Here is a 24,015-nt window from a genome sequence, read left to right on the forward strand (position 1 = left end):
CTTCTCAGGGTATAAGCTCAAGGTGGCAAAGAGCGAGGTGCTCCTGGTGAATGCTCGGGTGCAGGGGAGAGGCTTCGAGAAGTTGCCGTTTCGGTTGGCCAAGTCAGATTTTCGATATTTGGGTATACGGGTGGCGCATAGTTGGGCTCAAGTCCAGACGTTGAGTTTGGCTAACTTGGTGGAGGAGAACTTTAAGATGTGGGGTGCCCTCCCACTTTCGCCAGCTGTGAGGGTCCAGATAGTAAAGAAGATAGTCTTGCTTCAGTTTCTGTTTATTTTTCAGAATCTTCTGTTTTTGTGCCCAAGTGTTTTTTGGAAGGATGAATAGGGTAATATCTTAGTTTATATGGGCGGGTTAAGTACCTCGGGTAAGGAGGGGGCTTTTGGAGAGGAACATGTGGAGAGGGGGTTGGCATTGCTGAGCTTGTTGAATTACTACTGGGCGTAAAATGTTGAGAAGGTGCGCGGTGGAGGAGAGGCCATTGTGGGATCGGCTGGAGGAGGCCTCATGTCTGGTGACGAATGAAGGTACTGTTATTGATGTCTCTTGCGTTCTTGTTGGCAAAGTACTCCACAAGCCCGGTGGCAGTTTCATCACTCAGTGTGTGGAATCAGTGCAGGAACCATTTTAAGATGGAGGACGGGTCATTGTGCATGTGCATGCCAATCTGTGGCAATCATAGATTTGTCCCAGCAGGGCTGGACTCTACGTTTACGGTTTGGGAGCGGCCGAAGTGTTTTAGGGACTTGTTCATGGGGGTAGATTTGCCGAGTTGGATGAGGAATTCCAGTTGCTGAAGGGTAATGGGTTCTGTTATCTGCAGATTGGCACCTTTGTTAGAAAGGAGGTGGCCACGTTTCCGATGTTTCCACCCCCATTGTGGTATGAAAAATCCTGTCTGAGGTAAAGATAGGAGAGGATAGAATCTTGAACATAATAATAATAATCGCTTATTGTCACAAATAGGCTTCAATGAAGTTAGTGTGAAAAGACCCTCGTCGCCACAATCCGGCGCCTGTTCGGGGGAGGCCGTTTCGGGAATTGAACCCGCGCTGCTGGCATTGTTCTGCATTACAAGCTAGCTGTTTAGCCCACTGTGCTAAACTAGCCCCTGGGACAACATACACTGGGAGCTAATGGAAAAGGAGAGGGCATTGGTGGAGGATGTAAAGCAAAAGTGCGAGGAGGAGCAGGGGGTATTTGAGACAAGGTTATGGAGTGACGCCCTGTGTAGGGTAAGTTCGACCTCCTCGTGTGCAAGGCTAAGTCTCATTCAGTTTAAAGTGGTGCATGAGGCGCACAGGACAGTGGCGCGGATGAGTCATTTTTTGCCTGGGTAGAAAATAGATGCGGACGGTGCTTAGGGGGTCTGGCCAATCATACCCATATGTTCTGGGCTTGCCCATAGTTGGAGGAGATCTGGACGTCATTTAATAGAACATAGAACATAGAACAATACAGCGCAGTACAGGCCCTTCGGCCCACGATGTTGCACCGAAACAAAAGCCATCTAACCTACACTATGCCATTATCATCCATATGTTTATCCAATAAACTTTTAAATGCCCTCAATGTTGGCGAGTTCACTACTGTAGCAGGTAGGGCATTCCACGGCCTCACTACTCTTTGCGTAAAGAACCTACCTCTGACCTCTGTCCTATATCTATTACCCCTCAGTTTAAAGTTATGTCCCCTCGTGCCAGCCATATCCATCCGCGGGAGAAGACTCTCACTGTCCACCCTATCCAACCCCCTGATCATTTTTGTATGCTATTTGCGGGGACTATGTTGGAGGTCCTGGGGTGAGGGTGGTTCTGAGCCCTTGGATGGTGATATTTGGGGTGCCGGAGAATCCGCGAGTGCAGGTGGGGAGAGAGGCCGACGTGTTGGCCTTTGTCTCCCTGATAGCCTGGGGGCAGATCTTGTTACGATGGCAGGACCCAGATACACCCACAGCAGCAGAGTGGGTGAGTGATTTGGAGAAAATTAAATTTGCCATGAGGGGATCAAAGAAGGGATTCTTTTTGAGATGGAGGCTGTTTATCACCTTCTTTAAGGAATCATAAACACAAGCGGTGGGTGGGGGGGGGGGGGGGGGGGTTACTGTATTGTGGGTACGTTTTTGTATTGTGGGTGGGTTTTTTAATATTTTGGTTTAAATGGGTAGTATATTTTGGTTTCAATTTATGTTTTATAAAAAATCTGGAAATGCTTTGAATAAAAATATTTTTTTAAACAAAGAATGGAAGACTGTCATGGACAGTGGAGGGAAGTGGGGGTGAGATGGTGTCCTTCAAAGGCCAGTGGTAGGGGAATTATTATTATCAATTATGTCCATTAAAGTGAAAGACAGTGGGGTAATTTTAATGCATTCTGCCATTGAGACCTGGAATAAAGGACCTGAAGACCGTAAGATTATAGGAGCAGAATTAGGCCATTCGACCCATCAGGTCTGCTCTGCCATTCGATCATGGCTGATATGTTTCTCATCCCCATTTTCCTTCCTTCTCACCATAATCCCTGATCCCTTTATTAATCAAGAACATATCCATCTCTGTCTTAAAGACACTATGTGACTTCGCCTCCTGCAGCAGTGAATTCCACAGATTCACCACCCTCTGGCTGAAGAAATTCCTCCTCATCTCAGTTTTAAAGGACTTCCCCTTCGGTCTGAAGCTTTTCCCTCTGGTTCTAGTCTCTCCTACTAGTGGAAACATCTTCTTCACGTCCATTCTATCTAGTCCTCTCTCAGTATTCTGTAAGTTTCGACAACATCACCCCTCATCCTTTTAAACTCCAATGAGTATAGACCCAGAGTCCTCAACCGCTCTTCATATGACAAGTCCTTCGTTCCAGGGATCATTCTTGTGTACCTCCTCTGGACTCCCTCTAAAGGCCAGTACATCCTTCCTTAGATACGCAGACCAAAGCTGCTCACAATATTCCAAAAGGGGACTGACCAGAGCCTTCTGCAGCCTCAGCAGTACACCCCTGCTCTTGTATTCTAGCCCTTTTCAAATGAATGCTAACATTGCATTTGCCTTCCGAACTGCCAACTAAACCTGCATGTTAAACTTCAGAGAATCCTGAACTTGTACTCCAAAGTCCTATTGTGCTTCAGGTTTCTGAAACCTTTTCCCATTTAGAAAATAGTCTATGTTCCTAATCTTCCTACCGAAGTGCATAACCTCACACTTGTATTCCATCTGCCACTTATTTGCCCACTCTCCTATACTGTCCAAGTCCTTCTGCAGCCTCTCTGCTTCCTCAATACTACCTGTCCCTCTACATATCTTTGTATCATCTGCAAATTTAGCAATAATCCCCTCAGTTCTTTCTTTCACATCGTTAATGTAAATTGTGAAAATACTGATGCCTGCATATCACCACTAGTCACCAGCTGTCATCCTGAAAAAGACCCCTTTATCCTCACTCTTTGCCTTCTGCCAATCCTCTCTCCATGCCAGCACCTTGGCCCTAACACCATGGGCTCTTATTGTATTTAGCAGCCACCTCTTTGGCACCTTGTCAAAGACCTTCTGGAAATCCAAATACATCATGGAGGGCAGCATGCTAGCACAGTGGTTAGCACTGTTGCTTCACAGCGCCAGTGTACCCGAACAGGACCCGGAGTGTGGCAACTAGGGGATTTTCACAGTAACTTCATTTCAGTGTTAATGTAAGCCTACTTGTGACACTAAAAAAGGTTATTATTACTATTATGGCCACTGACTCTCCTTTGTCTAATTTCCTCATTACCTCAAAGAATTCAAACAGATTTGTCAGGCGTTACCTCCCCTTGACGAAGCCGTGCTGACTCAGTCCTATGTTATCAAGCACTTCCAAGTACTCTGCAATCTCATACTTAATAATGGACTCTAAAGTCTTACCAAAGACCGAAGTCAGAATAACCGGCCTATAATTTTCCATCTTTTGCCTCCTTCCCTTCTTAAATATTAGCCATTTTCCAGTCCTCTGGGCCCTCCCTGACTCCAGCGATTCCTGAAAGATCACCACCAATGCCTCCACAATCTCCTCCGCTAGCTCATTCAGGATGTTTTCTGAGTGCCACTCCCCCAAACGCATTTCCAGCGACTTTTCCAGGTGCTGCGGGGCAACTCTCTGAACAAAGAACAGTACAGCACAGGAACAGGCCCTTCGGCCCTCCAAGCCCGTGCCGACCATGCTGCCCGACTAAACTACAATCTTCTACACTTCCTGGGTCCGTATCGCTCTATTCCCATCCTATTCATGTATTTGTCAAGATGCCCCTTAAATGTCACGATCATCCCTGCTTCCACCACCTCCTCCGGCAGCGAGTTCCAGGCACCCATTACCCTCTGTGTAAAAAAACTTGCCTCGTACATCTCCTCTAAACCTTGCCCCTCGCACCTTAAACCTATGCCCCCTAGTAATTGACCCCTTGACCCTGGGGAAAAGCCTCTCACTATCCACTCTGTCTATGCCCCTCATAATTCTGTGGACCTCTATCAGGTCGCCCCTCAACCTACGTCATTCCAGTGAGAACAAACCAAGTTTATTCAACCGCTCCTCATAGCTAATGCCCTCCATACCAGGCAACATCCTGGTAAATCTCTTCTGCACCCTCTCTAAAGCCTCCACATCCTTCTGGTAGTGTGGCGACCAGAATTGAACACTATACTCCAAGTGTGGCCTAACTAAGGTTCTATACAGCTGCAACATGACTTGCTAATTCTTATACTAAATGCCTCGGCCAATGAAGGCAAGAATGCCTTATGCCTTCTTGACTACCTTCTCCACCTGAGTTGCCCCTTTCAGTGACCTGGGGACCTGTACACCTAGATCTCTCTGACTTTCAATCCTCTTGAGGGTTCTACCATTCACTGTATATTCCCTACTGCATTAGACCTTCCAAAATGCATTACCTCACATTTGTCCGGATTAAACTCCATCTGCCATCTCTCCACCCAAGTCTCCAAACAATCTAAATCCTGCTGTATCCTCCGACAGTCCTCATCGCTATCCGCAATTCCACCAACCTTTGTGTCGTCTGCAAACTTACTAATCAGACCAGTTACATTTTCCTCCAAATCATTTATATATTCTACGAACAGCAAAGGTCCCAGCACTGATCCCTGTTGAACACCACTAGTCACAGCCCACCAATTAGAAAAGCATCCTTCCATTGCTATTCTCTGCCTTCTATGACCTAGCCAGTTCTGTATCCACCTTGCCAGCTCACCCCTGATCCCGTGTGACTTCACCTTTTGTACCAGTCTACCATGAGGGACCTTGTCAAAGGCCTTACTGAAGTCCATATAGACAACATCCACTGCCCTACCTGCATCAATCATCTTTGTGACCTCCTCGAAAAACTCTATCAAGTTAGTGAGACACAACCTCCCCTTCACAAAACCATGCTGCCTCTCACTAATATGTCCATTTGCTTCCAAATGGGAGCAGATCCTGTCTCGAAGAATTCTCTCCAGTAATTTCCCTACCACTGACATAAGGCTCACCGGCCTGTAGTTCTCTGGATTATCCTTGCTATCCTTCTTAAACAAAGGAACAACATTGGCTATTCTCCAGTCCTCCGGGACATCACCTGAAGACAATGAGGATCCAAAGATTTCTGTCAAGGCCTCAGCAATTTCCTCTCTAGCCTCCTTCAATATTCTGGGGTAGATCCCATCAGGCCCTGGGGACTTATCTACCTTAATATTTTTCAAGAAGCCCAACACCTCGTCTTTTTGGATCTCAATGTGACCCGGGCTATCTACACATCCTTCTCCAGACTCAACATCCACCAATTCCTTCTCTTTGGTGAATACCGATGCAAAGTATTCATTTAGTACCTTGCCCATTTCCTCTGGCTCCACACATAGATTCCCTTGCCTATCCTTCAATGGGCCAACCCTTTCCCTGGCTACCCTCTTGCTTTTTATGTACGTGTAAAAAGCTTGGGATTTTCCTTAACCCTATTTGCCAATGACTTTTCGTGACTCCTTCTAGCCCTCCTGACTCCTTCCTACTTTCCTTATATTCCACACAGGCTTTGTCTGTTCCCAGCCTTCTAGCCCTGACAAATGCCTCTTTTTTTTCTTTTTGAGGAGGCCTACAATATCTCTCGTTATCCAAGGTTCCCAAAATTTGCCGTATTTATCCTTCTTCCTCACAGGAACATGCCGGTCCTGAATTCCTTTCAACTGACACTTGAAAGCCTCCCACATGTCAGATGTTGATTTACCCTCAAACATCCGCCCCCAATCTAGGTTCTTCAGTTCCCGCCTAATATTGTTATAATTAGCCTTCCCCCAGTTTAGCACATTCACCCTAGGACCACTCTTATCCTTGTCTACCAGCACTTGAAAACTTACTGAATTGTGGTCACTGTTCCCGAAATGCTTCCCTACTGAAACTTCTACCACCTGGCCGGGCTCATTTCCCAATACCAGGTCCAGTACAGCCCCTTCCCTAGTTGGACTGTCTGATCCCAGTCTCTGGCAGCTCACCCATATGCTAATCAGGCCCCACCATTAAAATGGTTGATGTCTCTCTCTTCCAGCGTGTCCAGAGGGGCAAAAACTGCACCAGTCTTTTGCCTGCATGTCCTGAGAGTTAAATTTTCACCTAATATCTCTGAGTTGCTCATGTTGCAAAAAGGTGAGCACCAGGCAAGTTTGTGTTGTGCATCTATAATAAGGAGCCTTTGTACACCAAATGTAAGTGAATGGACTTTATTTCAATTCACTGCATTTTTTAAGCTACGGATTCACCCATCTCACTTACTGAACAAAAAATATGAAGTGCATGAAGAAATGAGATTATTCTTGTTTACAGTACTTCCACCTCTCTGTTTAAAAATGCACATTACTTTTATTGTCAAGATTGTCAATTCAAAAATCCTTGTTTTATCCAGTTACAGGATGAGGACTCTTTGCATCTTGGAGCACAGTTACCAACTTTATTGAGAGCGGGGCATTGAATTGGCCTGGAGTCTGATCTGGAACCACTCTGCCATGAAAGTTTCCCACTGCTAGAGTGTATATAAGTGCAGACGTGGTAGTTGCTTTATTTCCTGGGTTCAGGAGTGACATGAAAAAGGGATCCTTGACCATCCATGATGCATTATCCATCCTCGATCTCCCTTTATCCTCGCTTCTTCCCTTGCTCATACAAACGCTCTTATTTCACCCATTGATTGGTGGCTGTACCATTCCTTCATCTTCCCCCTCCCCCTCCTGTTCCTTTAAGACCAAACTTACCACACAACCATTCTTGTGGCCCTCAAGTGCAATTGCCAGTTTGGTGCTGAATTGCAGCCAATGTAATGCTCTGAAACCCAATGGGAGGTGATTGAAGCTACTTAAGTTTATATTTTGCCTAGAGTTGAGATTATTAGTTCAGGCAAACATGAATCCAAATGGTGAATTAATGGCATGCTTAATCCAATGCAGCACATGACTTTATCTTATTCCCCCATAGCATTGTTTATTCCATTAAAGCACATAGTTTTTATGACCCATTGATTTACAGTGGGTTTTGAGTCTGCTAGCTTTCTACTTTTATTTCTACTCGGTGGGAAATAGATCTGATTGCAAACCTTTGTTATGCTGAATTTAGAAGTGGAGAAAAATACTTACCATGGTTTGCATTTTTTTTCTGAATAATCTGATCTACAGTTCAGAGTTTGTACTGACAACATTTTAGTATTCCTCAATGGGGAAAGAAGTCATGTTTAATAGCTGTTGGCAGCAGTTATTCCCAGTGCTATTAACTGCCAGTACTCTGAAACACAGCCAAAGAATGTATCCATTTGTATCAGAATGTTACAACATGTAAAGTTTTCATCCTCTCAAAGATTAAAGGGGTATTGTCTGTGTTCATAAGACTGACACACTTCAAATCTGAATGTTTCCATTTTGAGGGTCAGACTTTCAGCTGCCTTTGATATAGCTGTCTAGATTTTTATTGAGAAAGGAATATAATCTTTTTTTTAAAAAAAAGGATCCTTTCAAAGCCTTATTGCTTTGGGCTATATTAATCCATTTGCTTTAATAAGCTTTTCATTGAAAATTATTTCTAAGTCCAGAGTTTTTATTGTTGAAGCCTGACATTCAGATTTGTGAAGAGGATTTGGATAATAACAATGGTTTGCAATCCTTTAAAGTGATTAGTTCACATCACACTGGTGAAGCTACTTTTATACAAGAAGTAGCCTGATTATTATAATAAGTTTATACTATAATGTTACTCAGTTCTTATCTGTCACACGGCAGCGAAGATGGAGCTGAATGAATTCACTGCGTTGTTGTCAGTTTTGAACTCGCCTCCCACATCACTTATCTCTGAGACTCCTAACATTGTGAATCTGGCATTTCCTGGGTCTCCATCACCTTGTTATTCCCTACAGCTCCCTATGCAGCACCATTAAAGGCATTTGAGCTGCATCCATTCTGAAACACCTTTATTTAATGATGCCCCTGTGTAGCATTGGGATGATTGTACAAGTGCAGGTAGTTGTTTAAAATGCCCAAACTATCGCAGTCACCTGTCTTGGAGCTTCGTATATTTGTTACCATGAATGCTTAAAATTTCAAACTAAAACACATATCTTTGCTTTCTTTTAAAAGAAGAAATACACATTGTTCTCCTTGTCCATTCTTCATGTCTTCTAAGTCCTAACATATATTTGGAGTCAGTGTTCACATTCAAGACTTCACATTTGTTTCAATAATAATCGGCTTTCCTTGCCAGTTTTCAGTGAAGTGAGGCTAATAAATCATAGGATAAACATGGTCAAATCATAGCCAGCACCAGACCAATGATTGATATGATATTCTGGCATCTAAAGTGGAAATGCTACTGCTCACTCCTCTATAAGATTTCTTGTGAGAGTTTCTCTATGGCTTCGCGCATTCCAAACCCATGCTGCAATTTAATAAATAATTTACAAGACTTTTTTTTAGCTCTGATATTTATACTGTTATGGGCCAGGGTTTAGAGAACCCCAAAGTGTATCATGGAGTTCACCTGACCCACAACTTTTACTAGATTGTGGTATGGGGAGCACACGGCCCACTCTACAGGTGTGGCAGAGCAGAAATGGAAAAGTATTTTTTAAAGCAAAACAATGTTTATTCTATGAACTCAAGTTAGCCTTTTTAAAACATACAGTGAACATCTTAGCAACCATTAATTCAAAAACAACCCCCAAAGAATACAACACTAAGTAATCCGTTAAGCTTTTCTTTTTAACATCCATAAGACTTAAAACACCTTTTACCAGAAGCACATTCGGTTAAAGTCACTACTGTTATTAGTTTTAAATCTCCAGGATTGATTTACAGTCTTTAGATTACAGAGAGAGATTCATACACCTTCTGGCTGTGACTGCAGCTATCCAGCTCTGAAAAGGAAACTAAAACACACCCTGCAGCCTGCTCAAAAACGAAAGTAAAACGCTGACAGACAGCCCAGCTCCACCCACTCTCTAACATCACTGCAGTAATAAACACCCATTTCTTAAAGGTACTGTCACTACAGATACTTGTATACACACCCATTTATAAACACCCATTTCTTAAAGGTACTCTCACATGGTAATACAATTGGGGAAAGAGTTTAAATTTAACCCTTTTTTAGGTGGAAAAATGAAAGTAATTCAGTCATCCAGTGGTATTTGTTGAAATGCATGGTGTTGAGATCATGGTCAAGTGATTCAATAATTGGATCTATTTCCTTGTGAATTTATAATTGGGTATAGTGAATATAAGGGATCTAAACAAATGATTGGGTGGGGTGGAGCAAAGATGGTAGCTAACACATTAATATTTTGGTTGAGGCACAGCATTGAATAGGACACCTTTTCCAGCTTGGCACCGGAAGAATTGTCGTTATCTAAATGCCTTGATTTTTAAAAAATATTAAGCACTAAAATGTAACTTGTTTAATTTACTCCACTGAAGATTTTCCAGTAATTATTCTGTGAAATGAAGTAGTCACATTTGTGTAGTCTTGGGGGTAATATTATACTTACTGGATTTGTTCGTATCTAACAGGAAGTCATTTTGGGGATTTTGTTTAAAAATTGCTGTCTGGACTCTGAACTGTAATTTTTTTTTGATAGACCAGAGGGATACCCAGAGCAATGGTTAGAATTGTTCCTCATGCAGTTTTCCCTGTGATTTTCTAAAATGCTATTAACATTAAAGTTGAATTTTCGGGTTGTTCTGCAATGACTCGTAGTATTTGTCCTTTGTGTATAGCCAGCTATGAAAACTGTACTCTTGAGAGTCCTTGCAGTTTCCATTCCATTAGCATGGTCTGACTACCTGACAGAAATATGGGCTTTTGTAATGATTTATTATAATGTGTCATGAATAAACATTAAAATTCAAAGAATTCTTCATAATTCTATTTTTTTTTTTTGCATTTTACCTTGTATGCTATTTAAATTTGCATTTCAAGGACATTAAGTGTATATATTATCTAAATTACTGTTTCATGTTTGAAGGTATTTGATGTACGGGCGTTTCCATTTAATTTAGTTGAGATCCAGGTTATTTGCAGGAGATCAATTTCCATCATCTAAATTAAAACCATCCTATTTTTAGTTTATTTCCACTTTCTTTAATATAAATGTTGAATATTTTGTTGGTGCACAAAAAAGTCATAATTGGCAGCTCGCTCGCAGTGTGTAACTAAGCCACTGCATTGCTTCATTTTTGCAGTCAAAAACTCTGTTGTTTGTTAACAGCTCAGTGTTAACATCGATAACAATGTTCATCAGGATTAATACTTTGCTGTAAGTGTAACAGTTTCCACCGCTTTTCCTCAGGAAATAGTATATTGTATCCTGTAAGCAGAACATGTTCCAGAATATGAAACTTGCCTTAAACATCCCATCTGAGTTTTTTTTAGTTTTCATCCAGAAAAAATAGTATTTTCAATAAATCAAATAAAACTGTACATGTTTATATTGAATATTCTTCACAGTATGTGTTAACCGTGCATCCTGTTGTTTGTAATATAGGAATAAATATTCTGTTTGTTAAAATTCCTCACTTATGAAATACATACGCATTTCTCATTTATTCTAACTTCTCTCGTGATAGACGAGTACAATTTTGAAACAAATTTGTTTTTATATTGGCAGCTGTCCTATGTTCGGTTAAAGAAGAGATGTAACTGTAATGAATAAAACCAAATTCACAAGACACTCTTTTGCTTTAAATCAACCGTTGAAAGTCCTGCCAGATATTAATTAGAGCAATAATTTCTTGTATGCTGGCATTACACAACAAAAACATTTAATTATGTTTAATTGCATACACCTCCACTGCAGTCTATAAGATGTGGCAGTTCACATTGGCTGACGAACTGCTATACATTTTCATACTTAAGTCCATCTTTTTTTAAACAGGGGTGGGTGGAATGGGGAGGAAAAGGAGAGTAGCCAAGATTTCTTGCCACTCCCCTTGGTGAGCTCCTGCATGCTATACCAAGAGAAATCTTTTTTACATAGTCATCCAAGGGAATTGCAGTGCATCCAGCGATCTGATGGAGAACCCTCTTCGCTTTACTTTAGCTTGTTCATGTGTTCATATATGCTGGCATGATTTCCTCAACTTCAGCAGGCAGCAGAGGAGTGGTTCACTGCACTCTGACAGGCTTTGACTTCATAAACAGAATGTAAGCTAGCATTTGCTGAAACACATGATATTGAAAATAGTTAGTAAGCTGTTGAATATAGAGCAGCTATTCTACTAAAAAGTTGTAAATCTATAATGTACACCATAGTCTTCTGTGGCTGTTTATTTCCCTCCCTCTGTGCTCTGGTCTATTGCTCTCCAAAAGCTTGAGACATTCTCTCCAGTTTGAATCAAACAACTTAAAAAATACTTCTCAAAAATAGCCTGAACCAAGCTACTTTAAATGTTAAAATGATCTGTTGTGAAAATGTCCTTTCAACCTAATGCCATAAGATGTCAATATTTCAGTTGACACCTCACTCTGAACCCTGATTCAAATGAATGATTAATTCAGCAAGGGAATGAACAACTTGAAGAGGGGGGAGTGAGCATGCAGGACAGGGGGGGAAATACATGGTTGAATAACAAAAATAGACCGTATTCACTGTGCTTGATGAGTTAATGTATTAACCAGCTCCCCTGGTCTATATTTGCACTAACAAGGAACCTGCTTCAGTTCTTCAATGCAAACCAATTGTATAAATGGCATTCAAAAAATTGATGCAGTGACTTGTTCAGGAGCAAAAATATACTTAAAGTTAATCCTGTAAATGTTGTTTAATTTCAGGGAGAGCCAATCACATTTTGCGAGGAAAGTTATGTTGCCCATCGTTCTAGCACTATGAAACACTTCCTACAAAATGCGGTACAGCTTCAGCTATTCAAACAGGTAAAGAATATAAATTTATGTATAGTGCCGTGGATATATTGTTGGGGATAATTTATTTTCAAGAGTAATTTTATACTACATATATACATATGTCTTAATTTAAGATATGGAAGCATGAAAGAAGGTTCAAAAAATATCTACAAGGCGAATAACAAGGTTTGTGTAAGGATGATATTTCCTTGTGGAGGAACCAAGCAAGGCATCGTAAATGTAACTAAATATAATAAAGACTTGCGTGATTGGAATGTGGGATTTGCTACCACATTAGATAGTTGAGGCAATTAGTATAAATGTATGAGGGAGAAATGTTGGCTGAGTGAGTTGAAGTCGGGGAGAAGTTGGCTTCTGTGGAACATAAATGATCCTCTTGGCATTCGGCATTGTTAGGTTCATGGGTAGGCACCACTGTGGAAAGGGTGACTGGGATTTAGTCTGTAGAAGGAAATCAGTTTGGCAGCACTGTGGGAGGTGGAATGTGACGTTCGACTCACATAGATTATCATAGAAATTTCAGTGCAGAAGGACGCCATTCGGCCCATCAAGTCTGCACTGGCTCTTGGAAAGAGCACCCTACCCAAGTTCAACACCTCCACCCTATCCCCATAACCCAGTAACCTCACCCAACACTATGAAATGAAATGAAAATCGCTTATTGTCACAAGTAGGCTTCAATGAAGTTACTGTGAAAAGCCCCTAGTCGCCATATTCCGGCGCCTGTTCAGGCCTAAGGGCAATTTTGGACACTAAGGGCAATTTATCATGGCCAATCCACCTAACCTGCACATCTTTGGACTGTGGGAGGAAACCGGAGCACCCGGAGGAAACCCAAGCACACACTGGGAGGATGTGCAGACTCCGCACAGACAGTGACCCAAGCCGGAATCGAACCTGGGAACCTGGAGCTGTGAAGCAATTGTGCTATCCACAATGCTACCGTGCTGCCCCATTACATATCAGGTGCTGAATTTTCAATAAATGTTGGGATGGGAAGCTGGTGGGCCATCAGTTTGGCACTGCCAACTGTTGTGTCGGTGAGGTGCCATGAACCCGGCCACAAGCCATTTTCCGAGAGGCTAGGTGGGGGCACAAGCAGCTACCCGCCTGTAATCGGTGGGTAGTCAAATTGGACCGAAGAAATGTAATTAAGGGACCTATGAGGCCTCATTTCCATGCCAGACAGCATATGGGCAGCACACATTGGCCTGGAACACGTCCAAGCCAATGTGGTGGGCTCAGGACGGGAAAGTGGGGGTCCACAATTCAGGCCATGGGGGCCCATCCTCTGCAGTCATAATGATGGCCAGGCTACAGCTGCAGCCTATGGCAATCCGACGGAATGTTCCCCCCCCCCCCCCCCCCCCACCCCTCCGAATCACAACTAGTCAACTGTCACCCTTTTCTTTTAAAATAAGGAAGCACTCTGTACTCTCCCTCTCTCTCTATCTTCAGATTGGCAGTTCCCACTTCAGTTGGTGAAGCTGCTGATCTGTGAGTGCTGGAAAGTCTCCCATTGACCCAACAACCGAGGCTGACTATCCCTAGCTGAACAGTGAAGTCATTCACTGGCATTCAATTGGCTTTAAAAATAGCAGTGGGTGTGTCTGGAATCCACTGCACAGGGTTGGGACACGGTTGGAACATTACGTCGGCCGGTCAATGGGGCGTCCCATTGTGGGGCAGCCCCACGCCGTTGGGAAAACCCCGGGAGCTGGCAAAACGCAGAATCCCGCCCCATTTGTCTGTGATTTTGAGCCATTTCTTTTTAAAAAAGCTGTTCCCAGTCAAATCGTCACCTCCATTCATTAAATTTTGCACGTTTGGTTTTTGGGGCACTCGGGCATTTGGCTACGCTTAAAGAATCCTTATTGATTGGCTGTTAGTTTATCAACAGTGATGACAAGGTAGTACTCTTGAGAAATGTCCGTTCAAATTGGAGTTCTTTTAAATTTGCTGATTTTAAGTTACAATAAGAAAATGAGTGTTTACCTAATTTCCAAGGAAACACGCACCTGCACTTCTGGGGAAAAAATTCAACAATTATTTAGACATTGATGATTTGTAGTCTTGTAGCAGACTGATGTACCTCAGTAGTATGTGGAGAATGATCGTTAATCAAACGCTATCTTATGACAGTGGAGAATTTCTTGAGTTGTTGGTATGATAGCAACCTGGCTTCAAAGGCTTTTCTGCTCTGTAGTAGCTCAGTTATTATTATCTCATTCGACTTAACATGAAATCCAGTAAAATAGTACTGATCTGACCATGAACCAAAGCCTTGGTTCTTGGAAATAGGCCCATTCAGAATAAATGGGACTCTGTCCAATGAAGACCCAGATTATCAGTCTGGTTTCCATCATTTGTATCCCATGTACTGCTGCCATTGTTTTAATTTACAGGAATTTAACTTACTCATATCAACAACTGAATTGGGAGCCTCCAGATTACTGCCACTGACTGCATTAATTATAGAGTCAGTCTTGGCAGTCCAGTGAACTTTTATTTGACCTTAATGCAATTCAGAAAATGTACCTACTTTTGTTTCTTGTAAACGCATGGAAATGTTTTTCACCAGTTCCATTAATTGAATTTATACATGTCATGGGCAAAACTAGTAACTTTATAATCGCAACCTTTTAAAACTTTGAACTGTTTCCACGTTTGGGGGAAAAAAAGCATGAACTGGGTCATTTCTGAGGTTTCTGCTCTAAGATTTATTCTGAAGTTGGTTGATGTGAATTTTTAAAGATTTAATCACGGGACATGGGCATCGCTATCAAGGCCAGCATTCGTTGTCCATCACTAATTGCATTTGAGAAATTGACAGGAATAATAGACCTGATCATCCAAGAAGATTTTGAATGGGATTATGCACCACATGACTAACATTTTTGAAGTGCCCTGAACCGTATTTTCTTTTTTGTGGCTTGCATCTTTTGTAACTTTGCGGTTTAAAAACATCTAGCTTTGGAAACCTACTCCAGAGCGCTCTAAATTTGTTGTTTTTAGTCATTTAATAATTGTTTCTAAAGTTGAACATTTGCTGGAATAAGTCTCAGTTTAATATTTAAAGCATTAACATTACTTCTGATGGAATACGTTTTTTCATGTTGAATGTTTGTGCAGAGATTTTGTGCTCTGAAGCAGTTGTTGATAAAAATGATATGAGAAATTTGATGACTGGATTAATAATCTAAATGCCAGTTGGCATTCTCTGGATAGAAAGTGGAATTCAAATGATCAATTGCTTTGTTTCTGCCAAATGATTGCAGTAAAATTGGTACCAATAGTGTTTTCTTTAACTGTTCCCCACCTTTTTAATTAAGTCATAATGATTGGAAACCTCGGTTTGAGAATTGAAGGCATAAAACAAATGTTGTACTTACATTTGTGCCTTGATAGTTTTTTTGAAGTAAGTTGCATGTTTTTTTAAATGCACTGCAAAAGCACTCCATAAATTTTGTGATAAAAACAGACATTTGCAGAGTGCAGTAGGAATGTTGCTAGCTTTTTTTTCTTAATCTTTGACACATGGATACTCAATTATTATGGTTCTGGTTGCCACTGTGTCTGTTTTAGTACAAATGCTTTAATGAATTTCTGTTATAATACCAAAGTTATGTAATTTGAAGATAAATAGTCGAAGGAAGATGAATTTTGTTGTTGTTCTGCTCAGAGAGGTTTTTTTCTGACATTTAGTCAGTTGGACTAATGTTCTTTTAGTCCATGGTGGAGAGCTGTAAGGAAGACACTGCTAGATTTTCTTTTTATTTGTTCGAGAGATGTAGGTGTTGATGACTAGGGCAGCATTTATTTCCCATCTTAATTGTCATTGAGAAGGTTGTGATGAGCCACCTTCTTGAACAGCTGATGTCGATGTGTTGTAGGTACACCCACAGTGCTGTTAGGAAGGGAGTTCCAGAATTTTGACCCAGCGACAGCGAAGGAACGACAATATATTTCCAAGTCAGGATGGTGTGAGATTTGGAGGGGAGCTTGGAGGAGGTGGTGTTCCCCGGCATCCTGCCCTTGTCATTCTAGATGGTAGGGTTTCAGGGTTGAATATCTCTACTGAAGGAGCTTTGGTGAGTTTCTGGAGGCATCTTGGAGATCAGGGCTTTTCAAACTCAGGGTCGTGATTCGTGGGTGGGTCGCAAGCGGGTATCAGGAGGGTCGCGGAGTGATTGATCACAGTGTTCCCAGTCGTGGGAGAAGCAGCCAACAGCCGCCACCGACTTTTGAGTTGAGAATGCTACTAGCGACCGGCCTTTAAATACAAACGATGGAGTCTTCCCGCCAGAAGCAGCAACAGAGAACAGGTCACTCGGCTAGCAAGTACACTGCCATCACGTGCCCTGTACATCCGCGCTTTGGGCACAAATTCACAGAGGAGAGATTCCTCCATTTTTGCTGCCAGAAAGTAAGCAATAGGACTGTGTGAAAAACCGGGTCGCGAAGGTTGGCCGGCATGCGTCGCAAAGGTCGGTCGGTCAGTAAAGGTGGGCCAGGGAAAAAAAATTTGGAAAATACTGTTGTGGATGGTACACATTGCTGTTACTGTGTCGGTGAAGCGAGTGAATATTTACAGTGGTGGATGGGGTGTCAATCAAGCGAGCTAATTTGTCCTGGATGGCATCAAGCTTCTAGAGTGTTTCTGGATCTGCACTCATCCAGGCAAGATCTTGCCTGCCTTTTCTTCACTGAACTATACATTTTTATCTTTTTGTTAGTTTATTGACGGTAGGTTGGAGAAGTTAAATGCAGGGAAAGGATTTTCTGATGTTTTTGAAGATGAGATAACTGCTGGAGGTTATAGTGGAGGTAAGTCACCAACCTTTATTGAAATGTCTTTTTTTTTTGGCTCATTATTTCCTTTTAGATCCTGCAGACTTCACCTTTCAAATTTCTTTCAGATATCGAATGACACTCCTCCTCTCCACCCACCACCCCCATCATCCACCCCTCCTCCACCTTGATCCTAAATTGAGGATAAAATCTGGGCTTTGCATTCGTCATGTTTAATCCACTTAACCAGATCATGATTGTTGATTTTATTTTCGTTTCTGTAACATTACCTGGGCTAACGTTTGCTTTAAAAATGGCAACCCAAGGCTGGGGGACTGGATCATCCTGCTGGAGGGGAGGGGAATCTTGCCCTGATTTTGTTGCACCCAAAGGTTCAATCCTGAATTCTTTGCTTAGTTGCTTTCATCTGGTTCAACAACTGACCTTTCCATCTGTGGATCACCGAGCATAACTGAGGAAGGGTTTTCATTGTAATATCTGTAAATGAAAATCTTTGTGATGGAGTCTCTGCCCATAAACAACAACTCCTTATTGTGGGTGTGGGATTGAATAAGAGAGGGCAAGAATTCTGTTGTCAAGTTAAATGTACATGCCGGAACAGAGCGAGAGAGGGAGAGAGAATTATTGTCCCAGCCGAAAACAAACGGCTTCTATAAAAGCTTAACTATTCTCTAGTTCATAAGATTTGCATGAAGGCCCATTACTCAATCTTACAAGGGGTAGTCATCATTCTACAAATCAAGTCATTTTCCACTTACGAGTCAAGGTAAGTTACCCAAACTGGACAATCACAGAGGTACCTGCCTTGAAAATGGGAGATTTATTACTTGCATTAGAGCTGACGTTAGATTAGATTTTGTGCACTGTATATCATTTCCTATAAATGCACAATCTGAAATATTTACCAGCCATTTTTGCTACCACATGAAATATGACTTGAATATCTGAGGAGTAATCGCAGAACCATGTTTTAATTATCCACAGGAAATTCAAAGTCTTACCAGCAATGGATGCACACAGTCAAGGTGAGATCGATATGCCCATTAATGCTGATCAACAGCACACACTTGTTCCTCGCTATATTTGTCCTAGTTTAGCATTGTCAGCAGTGACAAATAGCATTGCTTACCTAGCACTACTGAATAATCTTTCCATAGCGATAATCTTCAAGCAACAATTGGATGGGGATTTGGCACATTGGTTCAGCGCTTTTTTTGTGTTCTTTGGCTCCGGAACCAGCCTAGGCTTGACAGGGTGATACTTGAATGGATTCATAACACAAAAGAGTGATTGTGGCTCAACACAAAGTGATGGTAAATTTGCAATCTTCTATAGAATCCACAATAACTGAAAAGGAAGTTTAGTAGACAATAGAAGCGGAAGCTATTGTCCTGAAATTAGGGCACTATTTGTGGAGTAACCATCACTTAGCCTTGTGTAACATGTCTATGTAGCGATGTTAACAACTGATCATATCTGCAACTTGAGCAGTTCCAAGTGATAACCCTCATAGAAGCCGATGTAACCTTGCATTTTTTGAGATGTGGTGTGTGAAGTACACCAGAGGACTTTCGTGTCACCAAAGTGCAAAGTCAGCTGTGTGAGATATGATTTCAGGATGAAATTTCTGTCTCGCTTACCTGTCAGGGTGGCATGCAGACAAAACCGTTGCCCCTTATTCTACCACCCGTTCACCAAATTGATGAAACAAAACAAATTCAAGATTTCAAGTGAAAGAATGGTGTCCATAAACCTTTCTTATATGAAAGTGTAATTAGTGTGTCCATGCATATTATAATCATCTTGAATTTCAAAGGAGCCAGTAAAATCAGCAAATGTATTTTTCAATATTACCTCCTTTGAATTATCCTTGAGATAAAGTGAGAATGCCCAAAGTCTTCTGATGTACTTAATACCTCACAACTCAATTAAGGCAATGTCTAAATATTTTTGAGGACTACTCTTAGAACTGCTCAAGTTGCAGATATGGTCTGTGGTGACATCACATGAAATAATGCTGCACCAGATGATCCACAGATCATGTCCTGATTTCAGAACAGTAACTTCCACTTCTATCATCCAGGCAGCCGTATGGATTCCAAGCCTGAACTGGTAAGTCAAACATTGATGGGCCTTAAAAATGCTTCCTTTCCTAGGTGTTACTGCTTTGATGTATGCATGCATGTGAAACTTTATAATTTATGATTTCCAGCCGATAGTAAATAAATGTGAGCGAGGATAAACCTGCTACGTTAGCAGATTGTAAGATAGTGGGTGAGTTTCTCTGGCCTCCCACAGCGTGTTACTCGGTAGCATGAAGCAGTCCACCATTGGCCGGTGGTGGGATCTTCTGGTCCCGCTGCTGTCAATGGGATTGTCCATTGAATCCATCCCACGCTGCCGGGAAACCCGCTGTGGGAGTGCGCTGTTGGCGGGACCACAAGATCCCACTGTCATGCACAGCCAGAAAATCCTGCCCATCGATATCTATATTTCACCAGGAATAACATAAAAAGACTTGGACCACTGACTTATCAAGGGGGAGTTAAAATTAATTTAAAGAACAACTTGACCAGATTCTAATAAATAAAACAAAGATTCAGATTCCCACCAAGTAATGTGAGGATAGCCGAAAACATTTGGAAATGTAGACCTGTATTTGGACAGTGCTGTTTACTTCCCTAGCATCTCCCAAAGCCAGTCACAATCCGTTCATTACACTTGGAAGAGGGCTTTTTTTTGCAGACGCACCAAGGTCACATGGCACCACTGAAGTAAATGACCAGTTAATCTGTTCTGGCGATGTTGATTGAGAAAATGTTGGACAGAAGGTCGTAATAAAAATAATCTTTATTGTCACAAATAGGCTTACATTAACACTGCAATGAAGTTACTGTGAAAATCCCCTAGTTGTTACATTTCTTTCTGTTTAATTTAGGGGAAAATCACAGTTTTGCAAGGGAAAGCAATCATTGGATTTTTTTTCCTTTACAGAAAGGTGGAGCTCTAATAAATACAGTGATGACGAAAGCAAATCCTGCCATGAAGACAGCATACAAATTTGTAAGTCACTAAACTGGGCTCCCACGAATATTCAATTAAGTGCCACAATACTGTAGGTGGACTGTGATGATGTAAACTATCTACTCATTAAGTGGGACAGTTGCATGTTTTGGTCACATATTTTGATATACATTCTGCTTAAAAATAAACTCTGCTCCTTATCTTTAAATGAGAGAACAATCTGTGATCGCTCTTGTTGATCATAAATCTCAGTCTTAACGTTTTGCAGATGTTGAAATCTCTGGAATTAAAGCCTCCAGCCAAGCTTCTTTACACAGAACTATATCCATATATTTTGCTGCAGATGGGCACATCCTAGCTTTCCTCTCCTCATGCCAAAAATAGAGACCGTGGACTTCTGGGCCAGAGTCTCTCTCATGATGTGACAAAAGAGGGAGTATTGTGTAAAGTGATTGCTTCCTTTTTACCTTACACTCACTATTTGAAACTTAAACTTTTTTCTATGGGTACAAATGCTTTAGATTATTTCAAAATAAATTTAAAGTACCCAATTCATTTTCCTTCCAATTAAGGGACAATTTAACGTGGCCAATCCAACTACCCTGCACATCTTTGTGTTGTGTTAGGGGTGAGAGCCATGGAGGCATGGGGAGGCTGTTCAAACTCCACTTGGGTCCTCAGCGCTGTGAGGCAGCAGTGCTAACCATTGTGCCACCCTGCTTTAGTTTTTTGAAGTGAAGTCATGGTTCAAGTTTTCACAGAAACTTGCTTACATAACCTTGCAGAAACTTGTAGTGTCACCCTTGAGGCAGTGCAGTCAGGTAGCAGTTTAGAAAAGAAGTGCTTTTTTTCTCCCTTGCATTAAAAAATAATGCTTGGTATGTTTAAAAGTGGTAAAGTGGTACATTTTTATTATGACAGTGGGAAATGGGTTTATCACATGTAAACATTTTGATTGATGGTGTCTAGTCCACCATTTGAGTGATATGATCTTACATAACTGAAAATGACTTAAAAGAATATGCAGAACCATTTATTAATTTCATTGGTGTACATCAGTCAGTTTCTTCGGAAATTAAGTTTTTATGAATAAAAACGAATGAAAGGTGTTTAGGCTTGCATTAAAAAGTCTCACCTTGAAGAGCCTTCTCTGAGGATCACAAGCGAAAGGTCAGCACGATGAGAAGTTTGATCTGAGGATGTGGCCAAATTTGTACGTAGGGCTAGCTTTCAGCACAAAAAAATCGGAAAGCTCAGGTTGGACAAGACGTAATTTATAGTTGAAACTCCTTGGTCATTTGCACTAGTTTGGTCAAATAGCGCTCAAGAAACCAGCTGAGCCTAGCAGAAGCTTTACCCGGTATGTTGCAAAAGTGGTAACTGTGACATCAATGAGCTTGGGTTATCGTCTTCTTTCCATTAAAGGTGATAATCAAAAGATTATGGGCTGGATTCACCACCGCCGCGCCACTTTTGTATCCCGACCCGCCGGCGGGATTCTCCGTTACGCTGGCCGGTCAATGGGGTTTCTCATTGTGAGGCAGCCCCACGCTGTCTGGAAACCCCCGGGTGCCGGCTAAACAAAGAATTCCGTCGGCGGAGAATCATGTTTCATCTGAAATTCATTCCTGTTGATGGATAATTGAAACTAGGAAACAGGGATGTATATTTTGATTTTTTAAATATCCCATTCATTTAATTCTCACCTAAATGGAAGCATGTTCATTTATTGTTTTGCAAATGTCTTAGCATTGGTTTCACAGACAATATTCAACCGTCTGTTGCTTCTTTCACAAATGACTGAATAATCATTCGCTGTTATTTGATGACCCGTATTTGTGTAAACTCTAAAATTCACAAATCAGATTTCACAGAAAATTTACATTGCATGAAGATTGCTTTTACTGGTTTACTTCTTGAAGATCGAAAATGTCATTTACACCCGGTGATAGCACATTGCCCAAAGGTTCTGTGCAATTGAGTAATAATGTGACGGTTGACCCGTGAGACTAGATACATGGCTGGCCCCCTGTTTAGGCCAGGTAGTGAGGGGAGACCGGGTATATGCCGCATGTATGGAGGCAAAATGTGTATGAGAGCCATGCGGAGATAGTCCTGCTGCTGAATGATGTTGACAAAAACCCTGGAGCAGGTTGCTTGGCCTCCCTCTAATGGAGTGATGCTCGGTTTGAAGGACAAGTTTAAGACTGACAATCTCTCTCCATGAGAAGGGAAACTTGCTCAGATTTGCTTCTCCCACACCTTTCTACACAAGTTATCTTTGTAAGAAGTCTTACGACACCAGGTTAAAGTCCAACAGGTTTGTTTCGAATCATTAGCTTTCGGAGCACTGCCTCTTCAGGTCTGTGGAAGGAGCGGTGCTCCGAAAGCTAGTGATCCGCAACATACCTGTTGGACTTTAACCTGGTGTTGTAAGACCTCTTACTGTGCTCACCCCAGCCCAACGCCTGCATCTCCACATCAAAGTTATCTTTGGACAGAGCTATTGTCGTTTTAATGAGCATTTATTTCAGAGGCAGACTCCATGATAGCCAGATTGAATTCTGGTTTTGTGCAATGTTGTTGATCGTAAGATATTAAAACAAGGAAACAACACACAAAGTTAAAGGTTGTTCAATTAATTCATTCAAGAAATCTAGATTCTGAAATGGTGATGGCCTAATTCAGCTAAGTTGAATAAAAGTCGGTTTGAAAACCTTGAAATTGCTCAAAGCAAAATGAAGATTAACATTTTTCTCACTTTGTTTTCATCCAAAAGTCATTCAGCCATTTTCATTGATGAATTACAAGGGGGATAAGGTATTTCAACGAAGTTAAGCAAGGCAGATAGATAATACTGAAAGTTAAAGGTACATTTTTAATTTTAAATGATCAATCCAATATTAAAGGGTAGGTTCGACCATTTAATAAATGCATACTTATGGTGACTTGGTAGTAATTTTATATTTAATATCTGAATAATCAACTGGCTCAGCAAAACTACTTGAAATTATTAAGAAGGATGTTGTCCTTAATGCACAGTGAAACAAATTGGTTCTGGAAGTAACCTTAAAGTTAACCAGTCATGACTGTTCAGATTTCATATTGAGAAATTTGTATCTCATTTGAAAGGATGGCTGTATCAAACCATTTTTTTTTTCTTCAAGGCTAAGAACCAGGCTAAGATGGGGATCAAAGAAGTAAAGAGCATGTTAAAACAGAAGGTACATAACATATCTGACTTCAGTGACATTGTATTCTTTGAAATATCTAAAACAAGAAAGTTGCAAGAGACGTTGTCTGTTAATGATTTGTGAAATTTGCTTCGTTCTTTGTTCAATAACATACATTTTTCATAACTGACCCTCAGGCTATCTTGATCTGTTATTGTTTCATGCTGAGGTTGAATGTTCCCTTTTTTGTTTGCATATTTTATTCGAGAAATATTGACGTCTCGAATATTTCTTGGAACAAAATGTGTATTTTGATGGAGTTGATTGTTTTGATAGCGCAGTTAAATGTCAAATTGGGACTGAAATCAGTGTAAACGTGCATGTAAAATTTGTGTGAAACTATCAGCAAAGAATGTAAAATCATCTTCTGTACGCAACGAAGAGCACGACTTATTTCCTTTATATTAAGCACAGGACTGATTTTTCAGTCCTTAAGCTGATTGTGTTGAAGAAAACTACTTTTTTTCTGTGTGCTTGGGGGGGAGAGGGGGGGGGGTGGAGGGCGGCAGCTGGCATGTGGGAGCACAAAATAATTTTTGGTTGACAAAT

General features: G+C 41.3%; 1 protein-coding gene across 3 annotated transcripts in view; it reads left to right on the plus strand.

Moving 5' to 3' along the window:
* dennd1b (DENN/MADD domain containing 1B) overlaps positions 1–24,015 on the plus strand; it is a 415,175-nt gene that overhangs the window by 322,008 nt on the left and 69,152 nt on the right. For all 3 annotated transcript variants that reach the window (XM_072511469.1, XM_072511470.1, XM_072511471.1), the window contains 5 exons: positions 12,305–12,406; positions 17,134–17,224; positions 18,194–18,234; positions 20,204–20,272; positions 23,401–23,457. In XM_072511469.1, the coding sequence (XP_072367570.1) occupies positions 12,305–12,406; positions 17,134–17,224; positions 18,194–18,234; positions 20,204–20,272; positions 23,401–23,457 (360 nt within the window). The remainder of the gene's footprint in view (positions 1–12,304; positions 12,407–17,133; positions 17,225–18,193; positions 18,235–20,203; positions 20,273–23,400; positions 23,458–24,015) is intronic.

This window comes from Scyliorhinus torazame, chromosome 7 (genome assembly GCF_047496885.1).
Source record: "Scyliorhinus torazame isolate Kashiwa2021f chromosome 7, sScyTor2.1, whole genome shotgun sequence".
NCBI lineage: Eukaryota > Metazoa > Chordata > Chondrichthyes > Carcharhiniformes > Scyliorhinidae > Scyliorhinus > Scyliorhinus torazame.